Source organism: Engystomops pustulosus, chromosome 7 (genome assembly GCF_040894005.1).
Source record: "Engystomops pustulosus chromosome 7, aEngPut4.maternal, whole genome shotgun sequence".
Lineage (NCBI taxonomy): Eukaryota > Metazoa > Chordata > Amphibia > Anura > Leptodactylidae > Engystomops > Engystomops pustulosus.
The window spans coordinates 22,148,023-22,169,358 of record NC_092417.1 but is presented as its reverse complement, the minus strand read 5'-3'; the positions used below and the strand labels follow the sequence as shown (position 1 = coordinate 22,169,358).

The 21,336-nt window shown below is 46.5% G+C and overlaps 1 protein-coding gene across 1 annotated transcript; it reads right to left on the bottom strand.

Moving 5' to 3' along the window:
* Positions 1-925: 925 nt before the first annotated feature.
* ECM1 (extracellular matrix protein 1) lies at positions 926-17,838 on the bottom strand. The gene is made up of 7 exons (XM_072115101.1): positions 17,683-17,838; positions 10,774-10,854; positions 9,362-9,696; positions 5,970-6,437; positions 4,577-4,797; positions 4,230-4,317; positions 926-1,735 (listed from the first exon to the last, which is right to left on the bottom strand). Exons 1-7 carry the CDS (start codon positions 17,750-17,752, stop codon positions 1,577-1,579), a joined length of 1,422 nt encoding a protein of 473 aa, XP_071971202.1. The 5' UTR covers positions 17,753-17,838; the 3' UTR covers positions 926-1,576.
* Positions 17,839-21,336: the final 3,498 nt, after the last annotated feature.

Below are 21,336 nucleotides of genomic sequence, written 5' to 3'. Positions count from 1 at the left end.
ATGTCCTTAAATTACACATGATGAAGCCCTCTGCCATGTATTCTGTGTTGTTAGGAGTAGCAGATCACCGGATGAGGAACAGCGCCGCCCCTGTATATGGACGTGGCTGGTACTGCAGCTCAGCCGGTCACTGCTCATTTTATTAGTAGAATAACAATGTCTTATGACAACTTGACATATTTGTTTGTCTGCATTAAACCCATGCATTACAATGACCTACAAATATGCCAATCTGTACAGGCTCTTAAAACAAACTACGAAAAGTGAACGATATTCAGAGCGGGAGAGACTGGAACAAACACAGTTTTCCTACCGTCATCTCTCCCTAGTACATCCTTCAATAACTTGCCTGGCATACAAGAACTTGTATGCCATAACTTCTTGTCACCCCCAGTAGTGGATTATAATATCGGTGGTACCTTGGGGCCCTTGTACACAAGAGCCATTTCAGGACCTTTGAAGGTCCACCAAAGGTCCTGAAACCGCAGATTGAAAGCCACATTGAAAGGGACACGTCCTCCATTCCACAAGAAGCTGATTCTAGTACCAGATGTAGGAAGTGATTCCAGACTTGTAGGGGATATAATATTTATACAGCCCAGAGCCCAGGGCCGTCATAATCCACCCCTAATCACCACTTCAACCAATCACAGTTAGTGATGTCATCTCTGCACAGCACTCCCTATTGTAGACCCGGTGGAGGAGGATACAGGTGTCTACTTTTATATGGGAAAGTTGGAAGTAAGGCCAGTTTACCAAGAGATGACTTGTATGAATAACCCTGCTAAGGAAATCTATAGGTCGACCAGTCACCTATCAATGGCTTCCCATAGAAATCTGTGCTGACGAAAAGAAAATCCTGTGAGTTCCTCAGGGGCGGGGCCATCAATGATGAGTAACTCGAATAACCAACGAAAGACATTGCCACATGTGACTGTTTTATTCCATTTTTTCATCACGTCTGTAAATTACAAAACAGAAGCTTCATTCTCCCTCTACATCATTTACTTTTACATCATCATCTGTGAAAATCCTGAAGCCGCTACAAAAAAGTGGTTATAAATAATAAGACCATTTTTGGCAGTGTTACACAAAATACTCCTGATTCCTCTCTACCGTGTCTATCCAATGGAACATATTAGTCCGTGATAGATTCTGCGTGTTAGCCTTGCAAAGCATTATGGGATGCTTCCAGCGCATATCATGTATGTGAGTGCAGGTTAGCCCCGAACGTCAATCCATTCACACAGCAATAATTATTTGGTGTGGATACAACAAGCTTACAGAAGCCACACCCACTGACAGTCACTAACCCGCCCACTACTTTTAAGCTCCTCCCAGTCACTGGTGGGTAACTGCTACAGCTAGAATTATGCATCCCCTATTACAGTAGTAGGTTAGCACCCATCATAGAATATCAAACTGAAGACAAAAATTGCAACTCTGATCCCAGTATTTAGGGACCGGTTATACATTTACTGTGTTAAAAAAAAAATATATAAAATTTTTGTCCTGGGTCAGGGTGGGTCTGGTGGCGCTATGGATCGGACTCCAGTATCCGTTGCGATGGGACGTCCTACTCTCCCTTGGATCTCTGTGAGACGGCCATGGAGACGCTGTGCAGGTAGTATGTGAAGCATTGCTCCCGCTCCTGCCCCTCCTTGCTGCAGCAGTCCTGGCTGTCCTTCCACAAGGACTTCTTAGCTCCGCACAAAGTCGTCATGAACTTTTCTTTCTGTAAAAGACAAATTAAAAAAGGATATTAATCCAATGGTCATAAAATATATAATACATATATATAATTTTGCAGGGGTGCACCAGCCATGTGACGAGTTGAGCCTCTTGCCTCAGGCAGCACCACAGGCAGCAAGATGGGGGGCGGCATCAAAGGTACAGTCCCCTGCTACAAAGTAGCACCTGACACTTAAATATGGGGTCTCTTCACACCCAATTTCAGTATGGGTGTAGGACACTGCATGGAGAACCCCCTTATTAAAGAAAAAACTGCTATATTTCTACTACATGGGGTGGAGTTGGCGCCATTCTATATCTTGCCTCAGACATTGGAGAGTTTAGGGTCACCCCGGCTTAGAGGTCAGAATATTTATGGAAATATAGCAGTGTGAAAAACATGTCCAACTCATTGTCTATCCTATGCAAGTAGGTGAAGGACATCCGCTTCATGTGGGGGTGTCCTCACACTGCTGTGCTCTTTGACTCTTTCAGTACAGAAAGCAAAGTGCATCTGTGAGGGACTGCAGTCATTTTCATCCCTATATATAGCCTTTACATGCTGGAAGCTGCTGGGCTCAGCCTGCGGGTGGGTCAGCTTGTGCCTGTATCAAACCTGGTTTTAGTATGAGTGTAGGTTATACCGATAGGAAGAGTATTAACAACGTATGAGTAGAGGTGATGGCAATCCCTGTATAGATATGGGAAATAGTTTATATATGTCCCAATGTATGTGCACAATATAGATGGAGAGAGGGTCCTGCTGTCAGTGAATGCTGTGATTCTTCATACTGCCCCCTCTGGATTTGTTACAATGTATCAGTGTGGATAAGAGTAGAATTCCAAAGAGCATCTGACCATTCACTGATTGCAAGCAGAGATCTTGTTCATTTCTGTTTCCACAAGAGAGAATGTGTCCTAATATAAACTGGGGAGGAGGGGGTCAGGCAGAGGGACCCCTTGTGTCAGCAGGACCACATTGTAGGGTCTTATATAGACTGGGGAAGAGGGGGGTCAGGCAGTGGGACCCCTTGTGTCAGCAGGACCACGGTGTAGGGTCTTATATAGACTGGGGAAGAGGGGGGTCAGGCAGTGGGACCCCTTGTGTCAGCAGGACCACATTGTAGGGTCTTATATAGACTGGGGAAGAGGGGGATCAGGCAGTGGGACCCCTTGTGTCAGCAGGACCACATTGTAGGGTCTTATATAGACTGGGGAAGAGGGGGGTCAGGCAGTGGGACCCCTTGTGTCAGCAGGACCACATTGTAGGGTCTTATATAGACTGGGGAAGAGGGGGGTCAGGCAGTGGGACCCCTTGTGTCAGCAGGACCACGTTGTACGGTCTTATATAGACTGGGGAAGAGGGGGGTCAGGCAGTGGGACCCCTTGTGTCAGCAGGACCACATTGTAGGGTCTTATATAGACTGGGGAAGAGCGGGGTCAGGCAGTGGGACCCCTTGTGTCAGCAGGACCACATTGTAGGGTCTTATATAGACTGGGGAAGAGCGGGGTCAGGCAGTGGGACCCCTTGTGTCAGCAGGACCACGTTGTAGGGTCTTATATAGACTGGGGAAGAGGGGGGTCAGGCAGTGGGACCCCTTGTGTCAGCAAGACCACGTTGTAGGGTCTTATATAGAGTGGGGAAGAGGGGGATCAGGCAGTGGGACCCCTTGTGTCAGCAGGACCACATTGTAGGGTCTTATATAGACTGGGGAAGAGGGGGGTCAGGCAGTGGGACCCCTTGTGTCAGCAGGAGCACGTTGTGGGGTTCACTGCGTTTCCCAGAGAGTCACGTACCCCTGGGGTGTCTCTAACCTTGTCCATGGAACATTTGATGGTGATATCTCAGGTCAGGTCTTCCGCATGGGAAACTGATTGCGCTCTTGGAGCGGTGTCCATGTTGTAATATTCATAGATTTATGGCTGCAGGGGCTGGGGGGTGATGTGTGGAGCTCAGTCTTCTGATGTCAGCCTGGACAGATGTAGCCGGGGATGCTGATACCTTCTCCAGAGACGCAGTGACCAGCAGATGCCACTAGGGGGCGCTCACTGCACATGTATTTACAGTATATGGCTCACATTGCACAATTATGTATGCAGCTGGCACCATCTAGTGGCTACCTGAAAGTACTGCAGGGGGAGATTCTGCTGACAGGAATATTTACTGGTCTGCTACAAATAGCCAAGTTGGCACGGCCTGCATCAAAATTATTAGATTTTTTTTAAAAAATGTTTACTATTTGTTTACTTATTTCACGAGGCTTCTTCTGATGATATAAGAGGGGTTTCTATATTAGGCTACAATCCTGCATTAGTGATTAGTAAAACCTGCGGCTGGTGCAGAATGATCAGTATTGTTACATTTTGATTAGCGGATATTACACTGCCCCCTAGTGGTAAATGCAGATGACTTCAATTTTTCACAATAAATGATTTTCCAGTAGTTTGTACAAGCACCATCATGCTGGGAGTTGTAGTTCTGATGGCCGGACACGTACCTGTTCTGCAGTGCACCCCATCTTCTTGTCCAGGGGCAGGGGGCAGCACGAGGTCTTCAGGCCAGACACTAGGAATGGCATCTGTTTTCTGAAAAAAGAAAAAGAGGAAATAGGAATAAACATTCCTAATTTTGATGATTAGGTCTTCTAGGGATGGCGGGTTTATTTACTGATCCAATGTCATATAGATTTATAGATCGTTATTATCTACACTGAAATATGTGGGCGCCATCTAGTGGGAAAGTAAGGTGTTAACCCATTAAAGATTGGGCCAAGTTTTATGGGCGGAATGGAGAAGCCGCTGTTGTCCTGTGGGTAGGCCATGCCATGGGTAGGTAGGTACTTACTGCTTAGTGAGGAGCTTGGAGTCTCCGCATATCTTGTGCAGGCCGTCCTCTGTGATGTTCCCCAGGTCCAGCACCACCACCTCCCGGTCATATTCTGGGTACGGAGCCTCAGAGGCGAAGCAGCTGTACATGCTGCTCTGATCCTTCTTCTTGCAGCATTCATGGTGTTTGGTCTTCACTATTTGCTCCTTGGCACAAAACTTTCCAAGAACTTTCTTCCACTGCAGAAAAAAGAGCAAAAATGTACATGAAGCATCTGACCCATGGACAAGGGGATCATACAGTACAACCCCCATCATGATCATAATACACTCCTATTATACATAGACCACTACAACCCCCATCATGGTCATACTACACTCCTATCATACATAGACCACTACAACCCCCATCATGATCATACTACACTACTATTATACATAGACCACTACAACCCCCCATCATGATCATACTACACTCCTATTATACATAGACCACTACAACTCCCATCATGATCATACTACACTCCTATTATACATAGACCACTACAACCCCCATCATGATCATACTGCACTCCTATTATACATAGACCACTACAACCCCCATCAAGATCATACTACACTCCTATTATACATAGACCACTACAACCCCCATCATGATCTTACTACACTCCTATTATACATAGACCACTACAACCCCCATCATGATCATACTGCCCCATTATACATAGACCACTACAACACCCATCATGGCCATAATACACTATAATACACAGACCACTACAACCCCCATCATGGTCATAATACACTCCTATTATACTTAGACCACTACAGCCTTCATCATGGCCATAATACACAGACCACTACAACCCCCATCATGGTATTAATGCACCCCTATTATACATAGACCACTACAACCCCCATCATGATCATACTACACTCCTATTATACATAGACCACTACAACCCCCACCATGGTCATAATACACTCCAATTATACATAGACCACTACAACTCCCATCATTGCCATAATACACTCCTCTTATTACCATGTTTGGGGGTTATAGTGGTCTTTGTACTATACAATCCAATATGCTCTCATCGCATCCATTGGTCAGGCTATTATTGAGAGCTGTAGTGATTATTAAATGCTATACATAGAAGACTACAACTCCCATCTTTCCCATCTGCAGAGGAAAGGGGAGAAATATAGTTACTTAAAGGCATTGTCCGATATTATTAAAACAATCACGCTTTGTAACGATAACAGCGCCACCCCTGTCCTCAGGTCAGGGTCGGTATTGTAACTCAACCTCTTTTACTTTAATGGAGTTCAGCTGTAATACCAGCTACAACCTGTTCATAGGTGTGGCACTGTGTAGCACAAAACAGACCCGAGCCGATGATCTTACTGACCCCGGAATGGGCACAGGCCACGTCCTCAGTCTTGCAGCACTTCTTGAACTCTCCCTCCATGCGCTGTATGGTTTTGACGCGGCGCACATAATGGCTATGGCCGCTGTCAGGCATGTGGTTGTCGGTGTAGAGTGGGCGGTATTTCCTCAGCTTGCAGATATTCTGGATGTTGCTGGATTTGGGTTCCCCGGGTGGGAAGGCCAGGTCTGACAGCTTGTACCTGCTGTCCGTCATCTCCTGGCATGTGGGAGAGTTGTGTGGACAAGGCTTGAGTCCTCGAGGACTCCCCACAACAGCTCTGACCTCAGAGCTGACCTCCTGCAGGGCGGCAGACATGATGTAGTTGGGGTTCGGGGCGTCATCATTGAAGCAGCTCTCCCTCTGAGATCCGGACTTCTTACAGCAATGGAAATGGCGCGTCTTCACCGAGAACTCGTTCAGACAGAAGTCCTCCAAGGTCGTCTTCCACTAGAAGAGAACATAAACCTTCACATTACAACCCGATCCTGAGAGGGGATCTCATACATCATAGTCTGCCCCCCTGCCTCCGAAATACAAAAATACAGATGTGTGTATACAGCTCCTATGCAGAGTCATGCGTCTCTGTGGCGACAGACTACACATACACCCAGTGTAGTCTGTAAATGGAGATTCTGCACATGAATACATGTAATAGACTGGTCGTACATCGGTCTTCATGAGAGCTGTATACTGTTATTTAAAATGTTCATTTTTTGTGTATTTATTATACAAGATTGGATTTCAGAGCTTTAGGTTATATTATGCAGAAAAAAAGTGACTTCATGATGGATTGGTACATTTTATCCCCTTCCCCTCCAGCGTTTCCTTGACTCAGTTCCCGGTGATCAGATAAGAGCTCATGACCTTGTTGTTGTAACTTCTTATCAGCAGGGGGTGTCATAGAAGTCATTTATTATGTCTGTATCCGGACCAGAGACTTTATAGAAAGTTTCTGGGCGTATGAGGCCCAACTATAATTTACATTTCCCTTCATGATGCGGCAGCTGATTCCATTCCAGATCCTGCAAAGACCGATGAAGGTCCCATTCAGTATTCTGTTCCTCATTTATATCTCTTAGCTATTCAGATATTGACAACTGGGTGTCTCCCTACACAGTAGCACACCAGAGGTAGAGCCAGTAATAGGCTGTGCAGGGACACACCCCCGCCGGTAGAGTCAGTAGTAGGCTGTGCAGGGACACCCCCCGCAGGTAGAGCCAGTAATAGGCTGTGCAAGGACACACCCCCGCCGGTAGAGTCAGTAGTAGGCTGTGCAGGGACACACCCCCGCCGGTAGAGTCAGTAGTAGGCTGTGCAGGGACACCCCCCGCAGGTAGAGCCAGTAATAGGCTGTGCAAGGACACACCCCCGCCGGTAGAGCCAGTAATAGGCTGTGCAAGGACACACCCCCGCCGGTAGAGCCAGTAATAGGCTGTGCAAGGACACACCCCCGCCGGTAGAGCCAGTAATAGGCTGTGCAAGGACACACCCCCGCCGGTAGAGCCAGTAATAGGCTGTGCAAGGACACACCCCCGCCGGTAGAGCCAGTAATAGGCTGTGCAAGGACACACCCCCGCCGGTAGAGCCAGTAATAGGCTGTGCAAGGACACACCCCCACCGGTAGTGCCAGTAATAGGCTGTGCAAGGACACACCCCCACCGGTAGTGCCAGTAATAGGTTATGCAGGGACACCCCCCCCAGCGGTAGAGCCAGTAATAGGCTGTGCAGGGACACACCCCCCCACCGGTAGAGCCAGTAATAGGCTGTGCAGGGACACACCCCCGCCGGTAGAGCCAGTAATAGGCTGTGCTGAGACACACCCCCGCCGGTAGAGCCAGTATTAGGCTGTGCAGGGACACACCCCCGCCGGTAGAGCCAGTATTAGGCTGTGCAGGGACACACCCCCGCCGGTAGAGCCAGTATTAGGCTGTGCAGGGACACACCCCAGCCGGTAGAGCCAGTATTAGGCTGTGCAGGGACACACCCCAGCCGGTAGAGCCAGTATTAGGCTGTGCAGGGACACTCTGCCGGTAGAGCCAGTAAAGAGCTGCGCAGGACCACCCCTGCCGGTAGAGCCAGTAATGAGCTGCGCAGGAACACCCCTGCCGGTAGAGCCAGTAATGAGCTGGGCAGGGACACACACACACCCCCCCGCCGGTAGAGCCAGTAATAGGCTGTGCAGGGACACACAACCACCGGTAGAGCCAGTAATGAGCTGCGCAGGGACACACAACCGCCCCTTCCCCCCCGGTAGAGCCAGTAATAGGCTGTGCAGGGACACACCCCCGCCGGTAGAGCCAGTAATAGGCTGTGAAGGGACACACCCCCACCGGTAGAGCCCGTAGTAGGCTGTGCTGAGACACACCCCTGCCGGTAGAGCCAGTAATGGGCTGTGGATGAACACACCCCTATGAGGAGAGCCAGTAATAGGCTGTGCAGGGACACACCCCCACCAGTAGAACAAGTTCCAGAGCATGCGCAGTGTGTAATAGAGGCTGCGGTGAGGGCACTGTTCTGCTCTGAGAACTAGCCAATAATAATTTCCATTTGGGCCGACTGGACAGGGATAGAACTGGAATTACAAGGCTTTGGGGCCCTGAATCCCAGGAGAATACAGACATGGAGCAGATACCATGGTACCTACCACTTCTACTGCACAGCTGAGTTTTTCTGGTTTCTTACAGCACGTGCTGTACCCTTCCTCCAGCTCATTGATGGCGTTCCCTTGGCGGCTCAGGTGATGAGCTGCGCAGGACCACCCCTGCCGGTAGAGCCAGTAATGAGCTGCGCAGGACCACCCCTGCCGGTAGAGCCAGTAATGAGCTGCGCAGGAACACCCCCGCCGGTAGAGCCAGTAATAGGCTGTGCAGGGACACACCCCCGCCGGTAGAGCCAGTAATAGGCTGTGCAGGGACACACAACCACCGGTAGAGCCAGTAATGAGCTGCGCAGGGACACACAACCGCCCCCCCCCCCGGTAGAGCCAGTAATAGGCTGTGCAGGGACACACCCCCGTTGGTAGAGCCAGTAATAGGCTGTGAAGGGACACACCCCCACCGGTAGAGCCCGTAGTAGGCTGTGCTGAGACACACCCCTGCCGGTAGAGCCAGTAATGGGCTGTGGATGAACACACCCCTATGAGGAGAGCCAGTAATAGGCTGTGCAGGGACACACCCCCACCAGTAGAACAAGTTCCAGAGCATGCGCAGTGTGTAATAGAGGCTGCGGTGAGGGCACTGTTCTGCTCTGAGAACTAGCCAATAATAATTTCCATTTGGGCCGACTGGACAGGGATAGAACTGGAATTACAAGGCTTTGGGGCCCTGAATCCCAGGAGAATACAGACATGGAGCAGATACCACGGGACCTACCACTTCTACTGCACAGCTGAGTTTTTCTGGTTTCTTACAGCACGTGTTGTACCCTTCCTCCAGCTCATTGATGGCGTTCCCTTGGCGGCTCAGGTGAGAGAATCCAGTCCGGGGCAGGTTGTGGGGCCCATAGGAAGTTTTAGGCCGATTCTTCATGCAGATGTTACCAATGTTGTCATGAGTTGGTCGTCCTGGGGGGAAAGTGTTCAGGTTGCCACCCAGGGAATCCGTCAAACCGTCCAAGGGACAAGGCTTGCGTCCACCACAGGGGGATATGGGTCTTCTCCCGCGAGGACTCATCACGGTTCCTTCCTTGATCAAAGACGACAACTCAACTAGAAGAAGAAGAGGGGACAATGTTAGTGCCACAACTTGGCTCCCTCATACTCCCAATAAAGATGGAGGGGTCCCTTAAACCATGGAGTGGAGAAAGGAGGTGGAGCAGGTCTGTATGGGACTACTCTAGATAACCAGCACTAAGCCATCCTTGTCAGACTCGTAGATGACAGTGGCTGTGTACATGCATAGATAGGACCTCATATTCAGGATTATGGAGGGGATAGTAGTAGTTAGATACTTACCATTTATCTTGTGGACAACCTCCTCTAAATGATAAATACTTGCTACCTGCAGCCCCCTCTAGGGGGAGCTCACTAGGTGTATACATCACATCCTATGAGCGCCCCCTGGTGGTGGCTGTGGAGAGCCAGAATTTAATCTTTCCACTATATAAGGAGAACTTTTATTTACGATAATTGTTGTGCAAACGTCAGATTTTAATTCTTACTCCAAAATCAAAATCCGATTAGGGAGTGGTAAAATGTATTGGGGATTTGTAGCTGTGTACCAGACAAATTGGAGCTATGACACTAATGAATCCACATAGAGTATGTAGTAGTGATGGGTCCCCCGGGGGGCAGTGGGTGCAGCAGCACATGCCCTGACTTGGGGGCGATCGGTGCTCTTCAATAGACATAGGATTAGGGTCAGTAATCACAGCGCCCTATGGTAAACATCACCGCCCTATGGGCACGGGCACTGCCTGACAGCGGCTGGCACACTGCATGGAAAGCTGAGATAGCACAGGGCACATTGTGGGCAGCCAGTGTACACAAGACCAGGCCTGTGCTGCTCCGCGGGCATGTACCCAGTATATAATGTTCATGTATCTATTACATATCTTATTCCCAGCTTGTATGACATCACAACTTGGGGGGGGGGGGAGTAATTGGTAATCTCTCTACTGGTCTATAGTGTTTGGGGAGTTAATATGCAATATACTAGTGCAGAGAAGGGATTAACACTACGCAGAAATCTGAATACAGCTTTGGTAGGGACTAGAGTATAATGTACATTAGGTAAGATGGGGATGTATAGGTATAGGAAACCTCTGAAATAATACCAGATCTTACTTTGACTTATTTCCAGGGGCATCTGGGGCACCACCTCTCTCTGGAGCATTTCATAGTCTTCCACTATAGGGATCTCCTCCTCTGAAAGAACAAGCACATCTGAGCGTTAGATCAGGGTACACAGTACTTTTTATTTAATCAATATATGCCATAAAATAAACTCATTTCAATTTAATGCAAAAACAATAGTTTTACTTCATCAGAAGGGTTTGGGGGTTATTTATCATTAGGCAGATCCTTGGGACAGCTCTATCTCTGTCTTTGGTCGTCAGATTCATTAATGTGGTTTGGCCCTTTAATAAATGTTCTTATGCTCTAGATGTATCTGGGATTTTTCTTTCAAAAAGTTGCAGAATGCATAAAAACTCCCAGCACAACTTAAAAAAAAAAAAGTTGTAAGTCATGGATTTGGCTTTACATGTTGTTGCACTAGCAGTAGTTCTAGGTTTAGTGAAGTGGTGGAAATGTGCAGCTTTTTAGCAATGAAAAGTTGCCGAAAAACCTACATGTGATTTTTTTACGCCAAAAAAAGCCCAGCAAAACCGATGATAAATCTCCCCCTAGGAATCTGGAGGACTGAGCACTGCAATGCATTATTTCCCCTATGGGGGCGCTGCAGGGAAATTGAACACTTACGGGTTCTCTCAGATTACAGATAATCACAGAGGTCCTAGCAGGAAGGCCTCTACTAATCACCTCATAGTCAGGGACCTTTTTATCCTTGCAGAGCACAAAGCTGCACTAAACAACCTGTCCCTTCAAGTGGAATCATTATGAGCCATGTCATGTATAACTTTTGAGTAGTCAATGTTCGTCTCACCTTTGTGGTATTGCATAGTGAATTAAAACAAATCCCCAACCAGATTATGCAGTCATGAGCTGCTAGAGGGGAACAGCTTATACCTAGGAGAAGGTCACCGCGGTGTGGAGTGCCCCTTTAAAAAAAAAAAAGACTTGCTCTTTGAGTCTCATGATTTTTGTGCCCAATTCCAAGGTCAATATGAGTCTGTCTGACCATTGTAACAGCACAATGTTATCTCTTTCTATAAATAAAAAAAGATTTAAAAAAAATAAAAAAGTAATTTGTGCTTCGCCCTTGAGCGGTTAATCGCTTCTTCTATAGTAAAACTCAGACTATACTAAAAATCATTCAGTGTTACACTTTCTGTAGTATTCTGCTTGTAGGGAGGTGTATACATTTGCAACTATTTTCTGTTATATATACAGCTCTAATGCAGATTTATCTGTTTCCATGGTTACAGACAACAAACAAACCTTTTGTAGTCTGACCTTACATCCATGGTTTCTAGTTTCAGCACCCCCCCCCCAATGCCCCTAATTGCAAAATCTGTTGGGGACCCCTTTATGAGTAAAGTGGTGGGGGCCCCGGGGTGCGCACCCCTGGAGCCCTCCCTATAAACAGAGTTTAACAAATTTGCTCACAGAAAAATAGAAGTAACTTTGATTTTTAATGTGAATTTCCACTTCGGACACCCTGGTAGACATCACATGGAAATGACGGAGGAGGGATGCCCCAAATTAGAGCAGTTTTTAGATTACAATATACAAATAAAATTTAGGGATTTCGGTACTGTTGACTTGGAGATTCACCTCATCTGTAGCAGATCAGGCAGTAAACCTCAAGACATGCGCCGATTCCCCATCGTCATAACAACCCAATGCAAACAATGTGAATCATCATTGTAACTGCAACACCAGGCCGAAAGCTCCATCTAAACTTCCCCAAAATCCATGGGGTAAAGGGAGAGACACACAACCGCGTTCACCTCTGCCTGGGACATGTCAGTACATTTCTCATAATCTAATATGCCAAAATAAGTGACACTGATGAAACGGGGCGTGTAAACTTATGCAATGGCCTCTATTTATATGATCCCCAGTCTCGATGTAGTGGCTGTGGTGTCCTGTGTGTGGCGCTATCCCCACCCATAGCACTACATAACACTAATAGCTTAGATACCCATCAAGATCACTTATATAAAGCAATTATCCAGGGTGAGAAAATTATTATAAGCAGCAGACTGGCAGAAATATAAACCGTCCGTGACAACGGCCAATTATCCAGACGTGAATCATGTCACCCGAATATTAGAACAGATCGCACAACACCGCGCCTTCTGTCCTGGGAGACATTACATACAAGGTTAAAGGTGTCCATTCTTGTCAAATTAAGAAAAGCAGCGCCACTCCTGTTCACTGGTTGTGTCTGGTATTGCAGCTCAGCTCCATTGAAGGGAATTAAGCAGAGCTGCAATACCAGACACAACCTGCGAACAGGCATGGCGCTGTTTGTAGAGGAAAGACACCATGTTTTTTATGATATATGACCCCCCCTTTTTGATGTGATCCAGTTTTTGGATCCAGCCCAAGATCAAGGATAAAAGTAGCACCGCACCCATTGGCTAATCTTATGTAAAGCGATGCATCCAGTAGCTCCAGATGTGTTCTCCATCCCAAATTTTAAACCGAAACTCATGCCCATCCATATTCAATAAGATAAAAACTGCAATACCCCTCCTTAACTGTGTGGGAGTGTTAGTAGCAGCAGGACTGTGAAAAATGCATTTCTATTCCAGGATTGTGACTTGTCCTCACACTGCTGTGCTCTTAGCTTTCCACAGATACTCCCCTCTACAGAGATAAAGTTGTGGTAGACTTCTTTTACCGCAGAAGTCACTCAGAGCAGAAAACAGGAATATAGAGAGCGCACAGAGCACAATAGTGTGAGGACACGCCCCCAATGGAATATAAATGCATTTTCACAGTCCTGCTGCTACTAACACCACAAAGAAATGTATAGTTACACAGATCTCCCGGACCATGGTCTGCATAACCACAGCTGCTGAAAAATTGTGTTGCCCGGGTGTAGTATTTGCCCCCTTTACCCTCCATTGTGGTTATGTAATGAACTGTACACATTGATAATTCACCTGCCATCTAATGCCCAGATTAGTGGTGATACAGAGCGGGACGTCTCTGGCAGCGGAGGGGATAACCTTCCTGACACCATACACAAACAGACTCTTTCAGGAGGATCCGTCATGCAGACGAGGACTCCTCCTGCCGTGCACGCCTGCATGCCCCTCAATGTGTAGCTTACCTCGCATCTTCAGCTCTGCTATGCTGCCACCACGGGACAATGGGGGGGGGGGGTCCCTACACACTAAATAATGCCATGTGTCACATCTATTGAGTCATGTTGACTCAAACATTGCACAAATCTGTCCCTCAGTTGTTAGTCATTATCCAAGCTCAGAGCTGAGCCCCCCCCACTAGTCAGAGTAAAGCTACTAGGGGTGAAGAATAAATCTGTGACTATTTTGGAGACAGTCACAGCTAAAGTCTTCACCCCTACTTCCAAATAGCATACCCATATATGTGTCCATACATACTCCCCCACACTAGCTTTCACATAGTTACAGAAGCCTCTTCCTACAACAGGTGCCTACTGTTTGATGAGTAAAGTTATGGACAGTCTGTGACTATGGAGAGGATTGTGCTGTGATTATTGGGTTCTAGTGAGGAGTTGTCTCAAATGTAGTTACTACTAGTCACACGAGGGCTTCCTCCATGACCCCCGTTTCATGAACAAAGTTGTAAAATTGGTCTGCTCTAACTTTTGGAAAGTTGGGATGATGGATTGTAAAGTGACTGTATAGCAAAGACATGAAACTCTCCCCTTGTTGCTAGTCACAGCACAATCCAACCTTACTAACCTGGGCCAATACTTTAAGAGCAAAGTTGTGATATTGCAACATCACAGCACAATCCTCCTCACTAACATTACAGTAGTCACAGCCGGGCCTCCTCCATGACCCCCATCTCATGACCAAAGGTGTAGCACTGGTCTGTTCTGACTATTGGGAAGTTGGGATGGTGGATTGTTAAGTGACTACTATATAGCAAAGATATGAAACTTTCCCTTTGCTGCTAGTCACAGCACAATCCAACCTTACTACCCACGGCCTCCTCCATGACCCATGTTTGAAGAGCAAAGTTGTGATATTGGGAAGTTAGGTTGGAGAATTATTCTGTGGGTACTGGGGTATGAGGGGCTCTGCCATGTACCTTCCTCCGTGTACATGTGCTTGTGCCACTAGTCACAGCTAATACTTCTATTTGAGGAGGATAGTAGAGTATGTGGTTGGGGTGGCTCTGGCTATTAGTAAACTGAGATGGGGATTAAGTTTATGACCACTAGTCCTGTGCGAATATGATTTTAGGATGGCACGGCATTGCTGTAACTACAGCCAGTCCCAGGGTTAAGGTTTATTATGTTTGTTCTTAAGTTGAATTTGTATGTAAGCAGGAACACAATTTTTTTTTGTCTCTGTGACAATGGAATTTTCAAAATTTTTGGAACGAGGATTATCAATAAAACTTAAAGTAACATCCAGAAAGGTCACCAGAGGTCACAGGGGGCAGAGGGGGTCAGTCAGTAACTCGGGATCGTCTGTACTAATATTTCAGAGCTTTCCACAAGGACAGTGTATTGTTGCTGGATCCCAGCCCTATGGTTTATTATGTAACCTGCCCCATAATGGAGGGGGAATCCTGTTATTTGGGGCCTCCTGTCCATCACCCGCTTACTGTCCTGCAGACAATGGCTGAGTGTAATAACCCTGGAGCTTTCCAGGCTGTGTGCAGGTGGTGACAGAGCAACATCACCCGCCGCTCTACAATGGGAGCCCCCGGCTCTGGAATGTTGTGGCTATCCCTAGGAAGCCGCTATATCACAGGGGGGCAGCACATGACTTCACGCCAAGGGCCTGGGGGTTATATTTAGATAATTAAAACCTGTGACGTATAATAAAATACCAGTGACTAGATCGGGGAGCAGAATTTCTTTTACAGTTTGTGCCAAAATTGACAAAAAAAAAAAAAACTTTTTGGACAATTTTCTCAAAGTGCAGCAGTGAAAGCAAAACAGTGAGCGCCCCGGGATACCTGACAACACACACAGCCTAATAAGGGTATGTTCACACACACATAGGGATTAATCTGTGGTGACTATTACAGCAGATCCCCGGGAGGATAAGCCCCACTGATTACTCAGGAATTAAATACAGTAAATTCATTTTTTTATTTGGGGTGGACAAAAAAGGATCCCTGGTAACAGTCCAAAGGTCTGATAATTGAGGACCTTGAGTAAAGTCACAGTGGATCTAACGGCAAAAGGACCTCTAGAGAAAGCCAAAAGGTACCTAATGACGAAATAGCTGAGGACCTTGAGTAAAGCCAGAGTATTTTTCAGCAAAAGGACCCACACTAGGTTCTGTGGCTATGGAGCTTAGTTTTCGCATTCATTAGGTGTGGTACCTTTGGTCCGTCATCCTGGGTCCTTTCACCATTACATACCCTGTGGCTTTACTCAGGTTCTAATCGGTCTCAGTGCACCTAACTGCAAAAGGACACACTATGACCGTAAGTACCCTAACGATTAAGGACCTCGAGAAGTCTCAGAGTACCTAACTGCTAAAAGGACCAGAAAAGACAAAGCCAATAAACGGGGTGTGTGCCATTAATAATAATGTTGGGATGAGGCCGTAACGTGGAGATGATATAGGAAATGACTCTATAGGATATAATTATGGAGGCAGAGAAACCAGTACATGAGAGGGCACCCCCAGGCGTCACACAGCAACCCAGAACCGCTGTGTAATATTGTGCAATGTAGTAAGTGGGTCATCCAGTTATATCATTACATATTAATTGTATATTGGACATAAGGGCGTGTACTAGTTACCATGGGAAATAATATGTGGGTGTAATATAATAGCTGCTCACCTGGGAGAATATGGACCACCTATACACAACCATTTAGTAGTATGGCAGTTGTGTACAACATGTACTCGGGTGTGCACCAGCCATGAAGAGAGTTGAGCCTCTTGCCTCAGGCAGCAACATCTGCAGCACAATGGGGGGCGGCATCAGGGGAGCAGTCACCCGCTACAAAGCAGGACCTAACTTGTAAAATAGTGTCTCTTCACACCTGATGTCAGCGTGGGTGTAGGACACAACACGGAGAACCCCCTTACTTAAAACAATAACCTGAGGATGGGGGTTACATTCTATAGTTCGTCTAAGGCAGCAGAAAATTCTGCTTCAACCCTACATGTACGATCTGTCTGCAACTTTTTCTATTTTATAAGTTGTTGCCAAAAAAAGCAGTAATGAAGAGGTTCACAATTCAGCTTCCTCGGTGTAATACTTCATGTGCCCTGTGGAGGCACTGCAGGGAAACTAAACACTTACTCCCATCTATTACAGCCCATCAATATGGGTCCAGCTGTATTTTATGATCAGTGGATTTAGAAGCCCACGTTATTTGATAGGAAAATTGTGCAATTTCAAAATTACTTTAATGTAATACTCAATTTATCCTTCGGGGGTGCTGTAGGGAAACTGAACGCTTATTACTGGGGTCTTCCATTGAGTCGAGTCAGTGAGTGATCATGATATAGTCATGTTATGATCAGGGGACCCATATTTGACCACCAGAACATCATGCAGGACTATCCCATGTATCCAAATGAAGAATATAGCAGAGGAACCTGATGAAACTGATTAAAAGTCAATGGTTTCATGGGATTCTGTTGGTGTCCGCTATATGATAGATTTGGCATGTAAAAACTTTTAATAACAAAGGAAACTCCTTTAAATTTTTTTATATAGCCAGCCATGTATATATATAAGGGGGCACTCTGCCAACAACTACATGTAGATAATGACATACACACCGTATACAGCATGAACAACTAAACTATTAAAACTTTAACGTAAAGACTGTTGAGATAATTGCTATATGGGATGTATGTAGAAGACTAGAAGCCGCTGAGCTCTGCTACATCTGTACTGATGTGTAGGAGCAGCAGAGCTGTGTCTTACCTGTGCCCCCTGAGCAGATGAGCAGCAGCAGCAGTAGTGCGGCTATCCTCCCCAGCACTGGGTGTCTCATGGTTGCTGGATGGCAGGCGGTGTGTGTGCTCCTGGATGAGCTCCCCGCTATATGAGGGAGTCCTGCTCCACACCCCCGGGCCTGCAGTCACACCCGCTGGGTCACTGCCCGCCTCTGTCTTGTGATCTCAGCTGCAGCAGTTTCTAGTGTTGTTGTGGTTGGATCCTGTGAGCTGACAACGTATAGATGTAAATGAGTCATGTATACGCTGCCCCTATATACGGTATTATATGTATATACTCACCACACAGGGAGCAGTATATTACACAGTATATAGATGTAAATGAGTCATGTATACACTGCCCCTATATACGGTGTTATATGTGTATACTCACCACACAGGGAGCAGTATATTACACAGTATATAGATGTAAATGAGTCATGTATACACTGCCCCTATATACAGTATTATATGTATATACTCACCACACAGGGAGCAGTATATTACACAGTATATAGATGTAAATGAGTCATGTATACACTGCCCCTATATACGGTGTTATATGTATATACTCACCACACAGGGAGCAGTATATTACACAGTATATAGATGTAAATGAGTCATGTATACACTGCCCCTATATACAGTATTATATGTACGTATACTCACCACACAGGGGAGTCCTATAATATTACACAATGTTGCAGAGCATCTTACGTCGTTGTATAAAATTCTATTTCCAAAAAGTGATTTCTCAATATTTGTGGGGAAACACATGAGGCAGCACTCGCACTCACACTCGCACTCACTTTCTCTATGACTACAGGCTGACAAGAAGATGAGTAACAGTGGGCACTAGGATCACTCACATCACACTAGTGATGCTGTAATAATCTGAGTGTTTGAGGACGTGATCTCCAACCTGAACCCCCATACACTGTAATAACTGCTGCTGCCAGCCTGCTGACGGTTTCCCTACATTTACAGACGGCCTCTAATTGGGCCCCTAAATAAATTAAAACTGTCAGACAGATATTGTAATGATGGATGGACCAAGGAGGTGACGGTAGCCCCTCTAAGATAATAGCTAATAGGTTCTCACCTCTGGTTTGGTTTACAAAAAAAACAAATAAACAGCATCCAAAAGCCTGAAGAGGTTTCTATTCGCTGTGTATGGTGGATACATTACTGGACTCATTATTATACACTAATCTCTATTTATCCTTGTAGCCCAGATGTTTGTTCAACTTGTGAGACTTTTAAGTGTTTTTATGGTGTTTTTCGTCTAATAAAAATTGATTGTTTGCTATGAAATTTAGTCTTGTTACACACCGCTCTGGTTTTTTTGACACATGTTGTATTCATGGTGTGGGTTCCATTTTATATGGACCGAATGATGGTACTTGCCATCTTGTAGACTTACTTGTGAGACTTTTAAGCTCTGAAATTGTCCCATTCTTGCACCTAATAAGTCCCAAAGCAGTACATGCCAAACCCAGACTTACTTTTGGGAGCTACTATTTGGGACTAAAAAGTCACAAAAGTCGCAAAAGTGAGACTAAACAGGCAACTCCTCACATGTATCACATAAGGGTAAAACTTAAAAGAGGACCCGTCACCTATAAAACCGGCACTAGCGCTATCTCCTATGAAGCAGTGTTACACTGCTAGCGTTATCGGAAACCGAAGACACTGCCGCAATGTACACTGTAAACGCCGGTCCGTACTCTCTGTACTCTCAAAGTGGTCCGACAAATTCATGAGGGGGGGGGGGGGGGGGGGAAAGAGTCCAAGGCGCTGCCTCTTCCCCAGAACGCCCCTCACACTCCATAGGTCAGCGGTGACTGTAGTGCGTCATGCGGATGTCACCACCCCTAAACCCGCCCCCTCATGAATACGCCGGACCACTTTGAGAGTGGTCCGGCGTTTGTGGCAGCATCTGCTACCATTATCGGAGGTTTCTCTGCTGCGTCTGTTTTGGCGCTAGGACCTCTTAGTGCCGTTTTTATAGGTGACAGGTCCTCTTTAAAGGGAACCTACCACCCCGATTCTACCTATAAAGGTAGAAGGGGTGGTAGGTGGATGAATAGGACGTGAGGATAGACCTTTACTGTAAACTGTCAATTTTTTTATGCGGCTACTGGGGCGCGGAGTAGCCGGACATTGGGGCTACTAGTCGCGGCTACTCCACGCCCCAGTAGCCACGTTACTCCGCCTACCATTTCATCTTCGGCGCGCAGCTCCTCGTAGCTGCGCGCCCTCATCCTGGTCCCCTGCGTTCTGCGCATGCGCAGAAGGCCGCAGGTGCCGGGGGACCAGGACGAGGGCGCGTAGCTACGAGGAGCTGCGCGCCGAAGATTAAATGGTAGGCGGAGTAACGTGGCTACTGGGGCGTGGAGTAGCCGCGACTAGTAGCCTCATGTCCGGCTACTCCACGCCCCAGTAGCCACATAAAAAAATTTACATATGCCTCCAATAAAGTTTTCTAAAAGACACCCGGGACGTGAGGATTAGCCCAAAAAAGGGCTATCCTCACGTCCCATTCATCCACCTACCACCCCTTCTACCTTTATAGGTAGAATCGGGGTGGTAGGTGCCCTTTAAGATATATTGCAATGAGTAAGTAGGCCAGCTTTAGGAAACTTGTAAAAGTGACAGCCGAAAAACTATGATTCATGTGCCCCATAGAGAAGTATAACCTGCCCTCACTAGGCCTAATACTGGTCTATGAGACACCATCATGGCCACCGCTGCGAGGATGCAGAACCACACGGAGGATAGGTAGGTGATTTTACTACTGTACACTACTCCACCATATAGCTCTCTTTTTACACCACTAAAGCCGCCAAATCCCCTTTTTATGATATGAAGTTTTAACCCCAAATCATATCCACACTTGGGCACCACTAAAACCCTGGGGTTACTGTCCGATAGACCCACCAAAGTATCAAAGGATCCTCTATCCTGATACTGGGCCCAAGAGGTCCAGTGGAAGACAACCCAGTTTGAAGTCAATTGGGGTCTAATTCTTAGGGGGTTGGTGATGGATAGGCCCAGGGAACTGTAGTTCAACACTGCATGGGGTGCTGCTATATTATTATAGATCAGGGATTCATTTTATGAGGTTTTTCCCCTATCTGGGATATTTATCAGACATGTCTGAGAGCAGAACTGTTCTAGTTGCCCATGGCAACCAATCAGAGCTCAGTTTTCATTTTCCCGCAGCTGTTTATAAAATGAAAGCTGAGCTCTGATTGGTTTCCATGGGCAACTAAAGCAGTTTTACCTCAGACACTTCTGATAAATCTCCCCAATAGTCTGTATTGGCAAAACGTGATGGTATTAAGAGTCCCAGATTGCACAGATGGGAGGTGTGTAAGGAAAAATGACTGGGCTGTTGTAAGTGACCTGAGGGGTTCATGTCCCCCAAAATCACAGCAATGGTATATAGCTGTGTCCACCTCTAGTGCCCTCCTCCAGGTTATCCACTAAAAGGGTATATAGACCTATGACCCCATATATTTCAGTTTGTGGTGTAGATTGGGGCCTCCTTTACTTTCGGGATTAGTGAAGCCTCAGCTCGCAGGCCTCAATTGATAAAATATTCTGTTGCCTATAACAACCAACCACAGCGAAGCTTTTA

Coding starts and splice junctions, on each gene's coding strand:
- ECM1 (XM_072115101.1), bottom strand. CDS start 17,752: ATGAGACACCCAGTGCTGGGGAGGATAGCCGCACTACTGCTGCTGCTG. Junction 6,438..9,361: donor TCAGCTGTGCAGTAGAAGTG/GTAGGTCCCGTG, acceptor GTTCTCTTCTAG/TGGAAGACGACCTTGGAGGA. Junction 4,318..4,576: donor TCCAAGCTCCTCACTAAGCA/GTAAGTACCTAC, acceptor TTCTTTTTTCAG/AAAACAGATGCCATTCCTAG.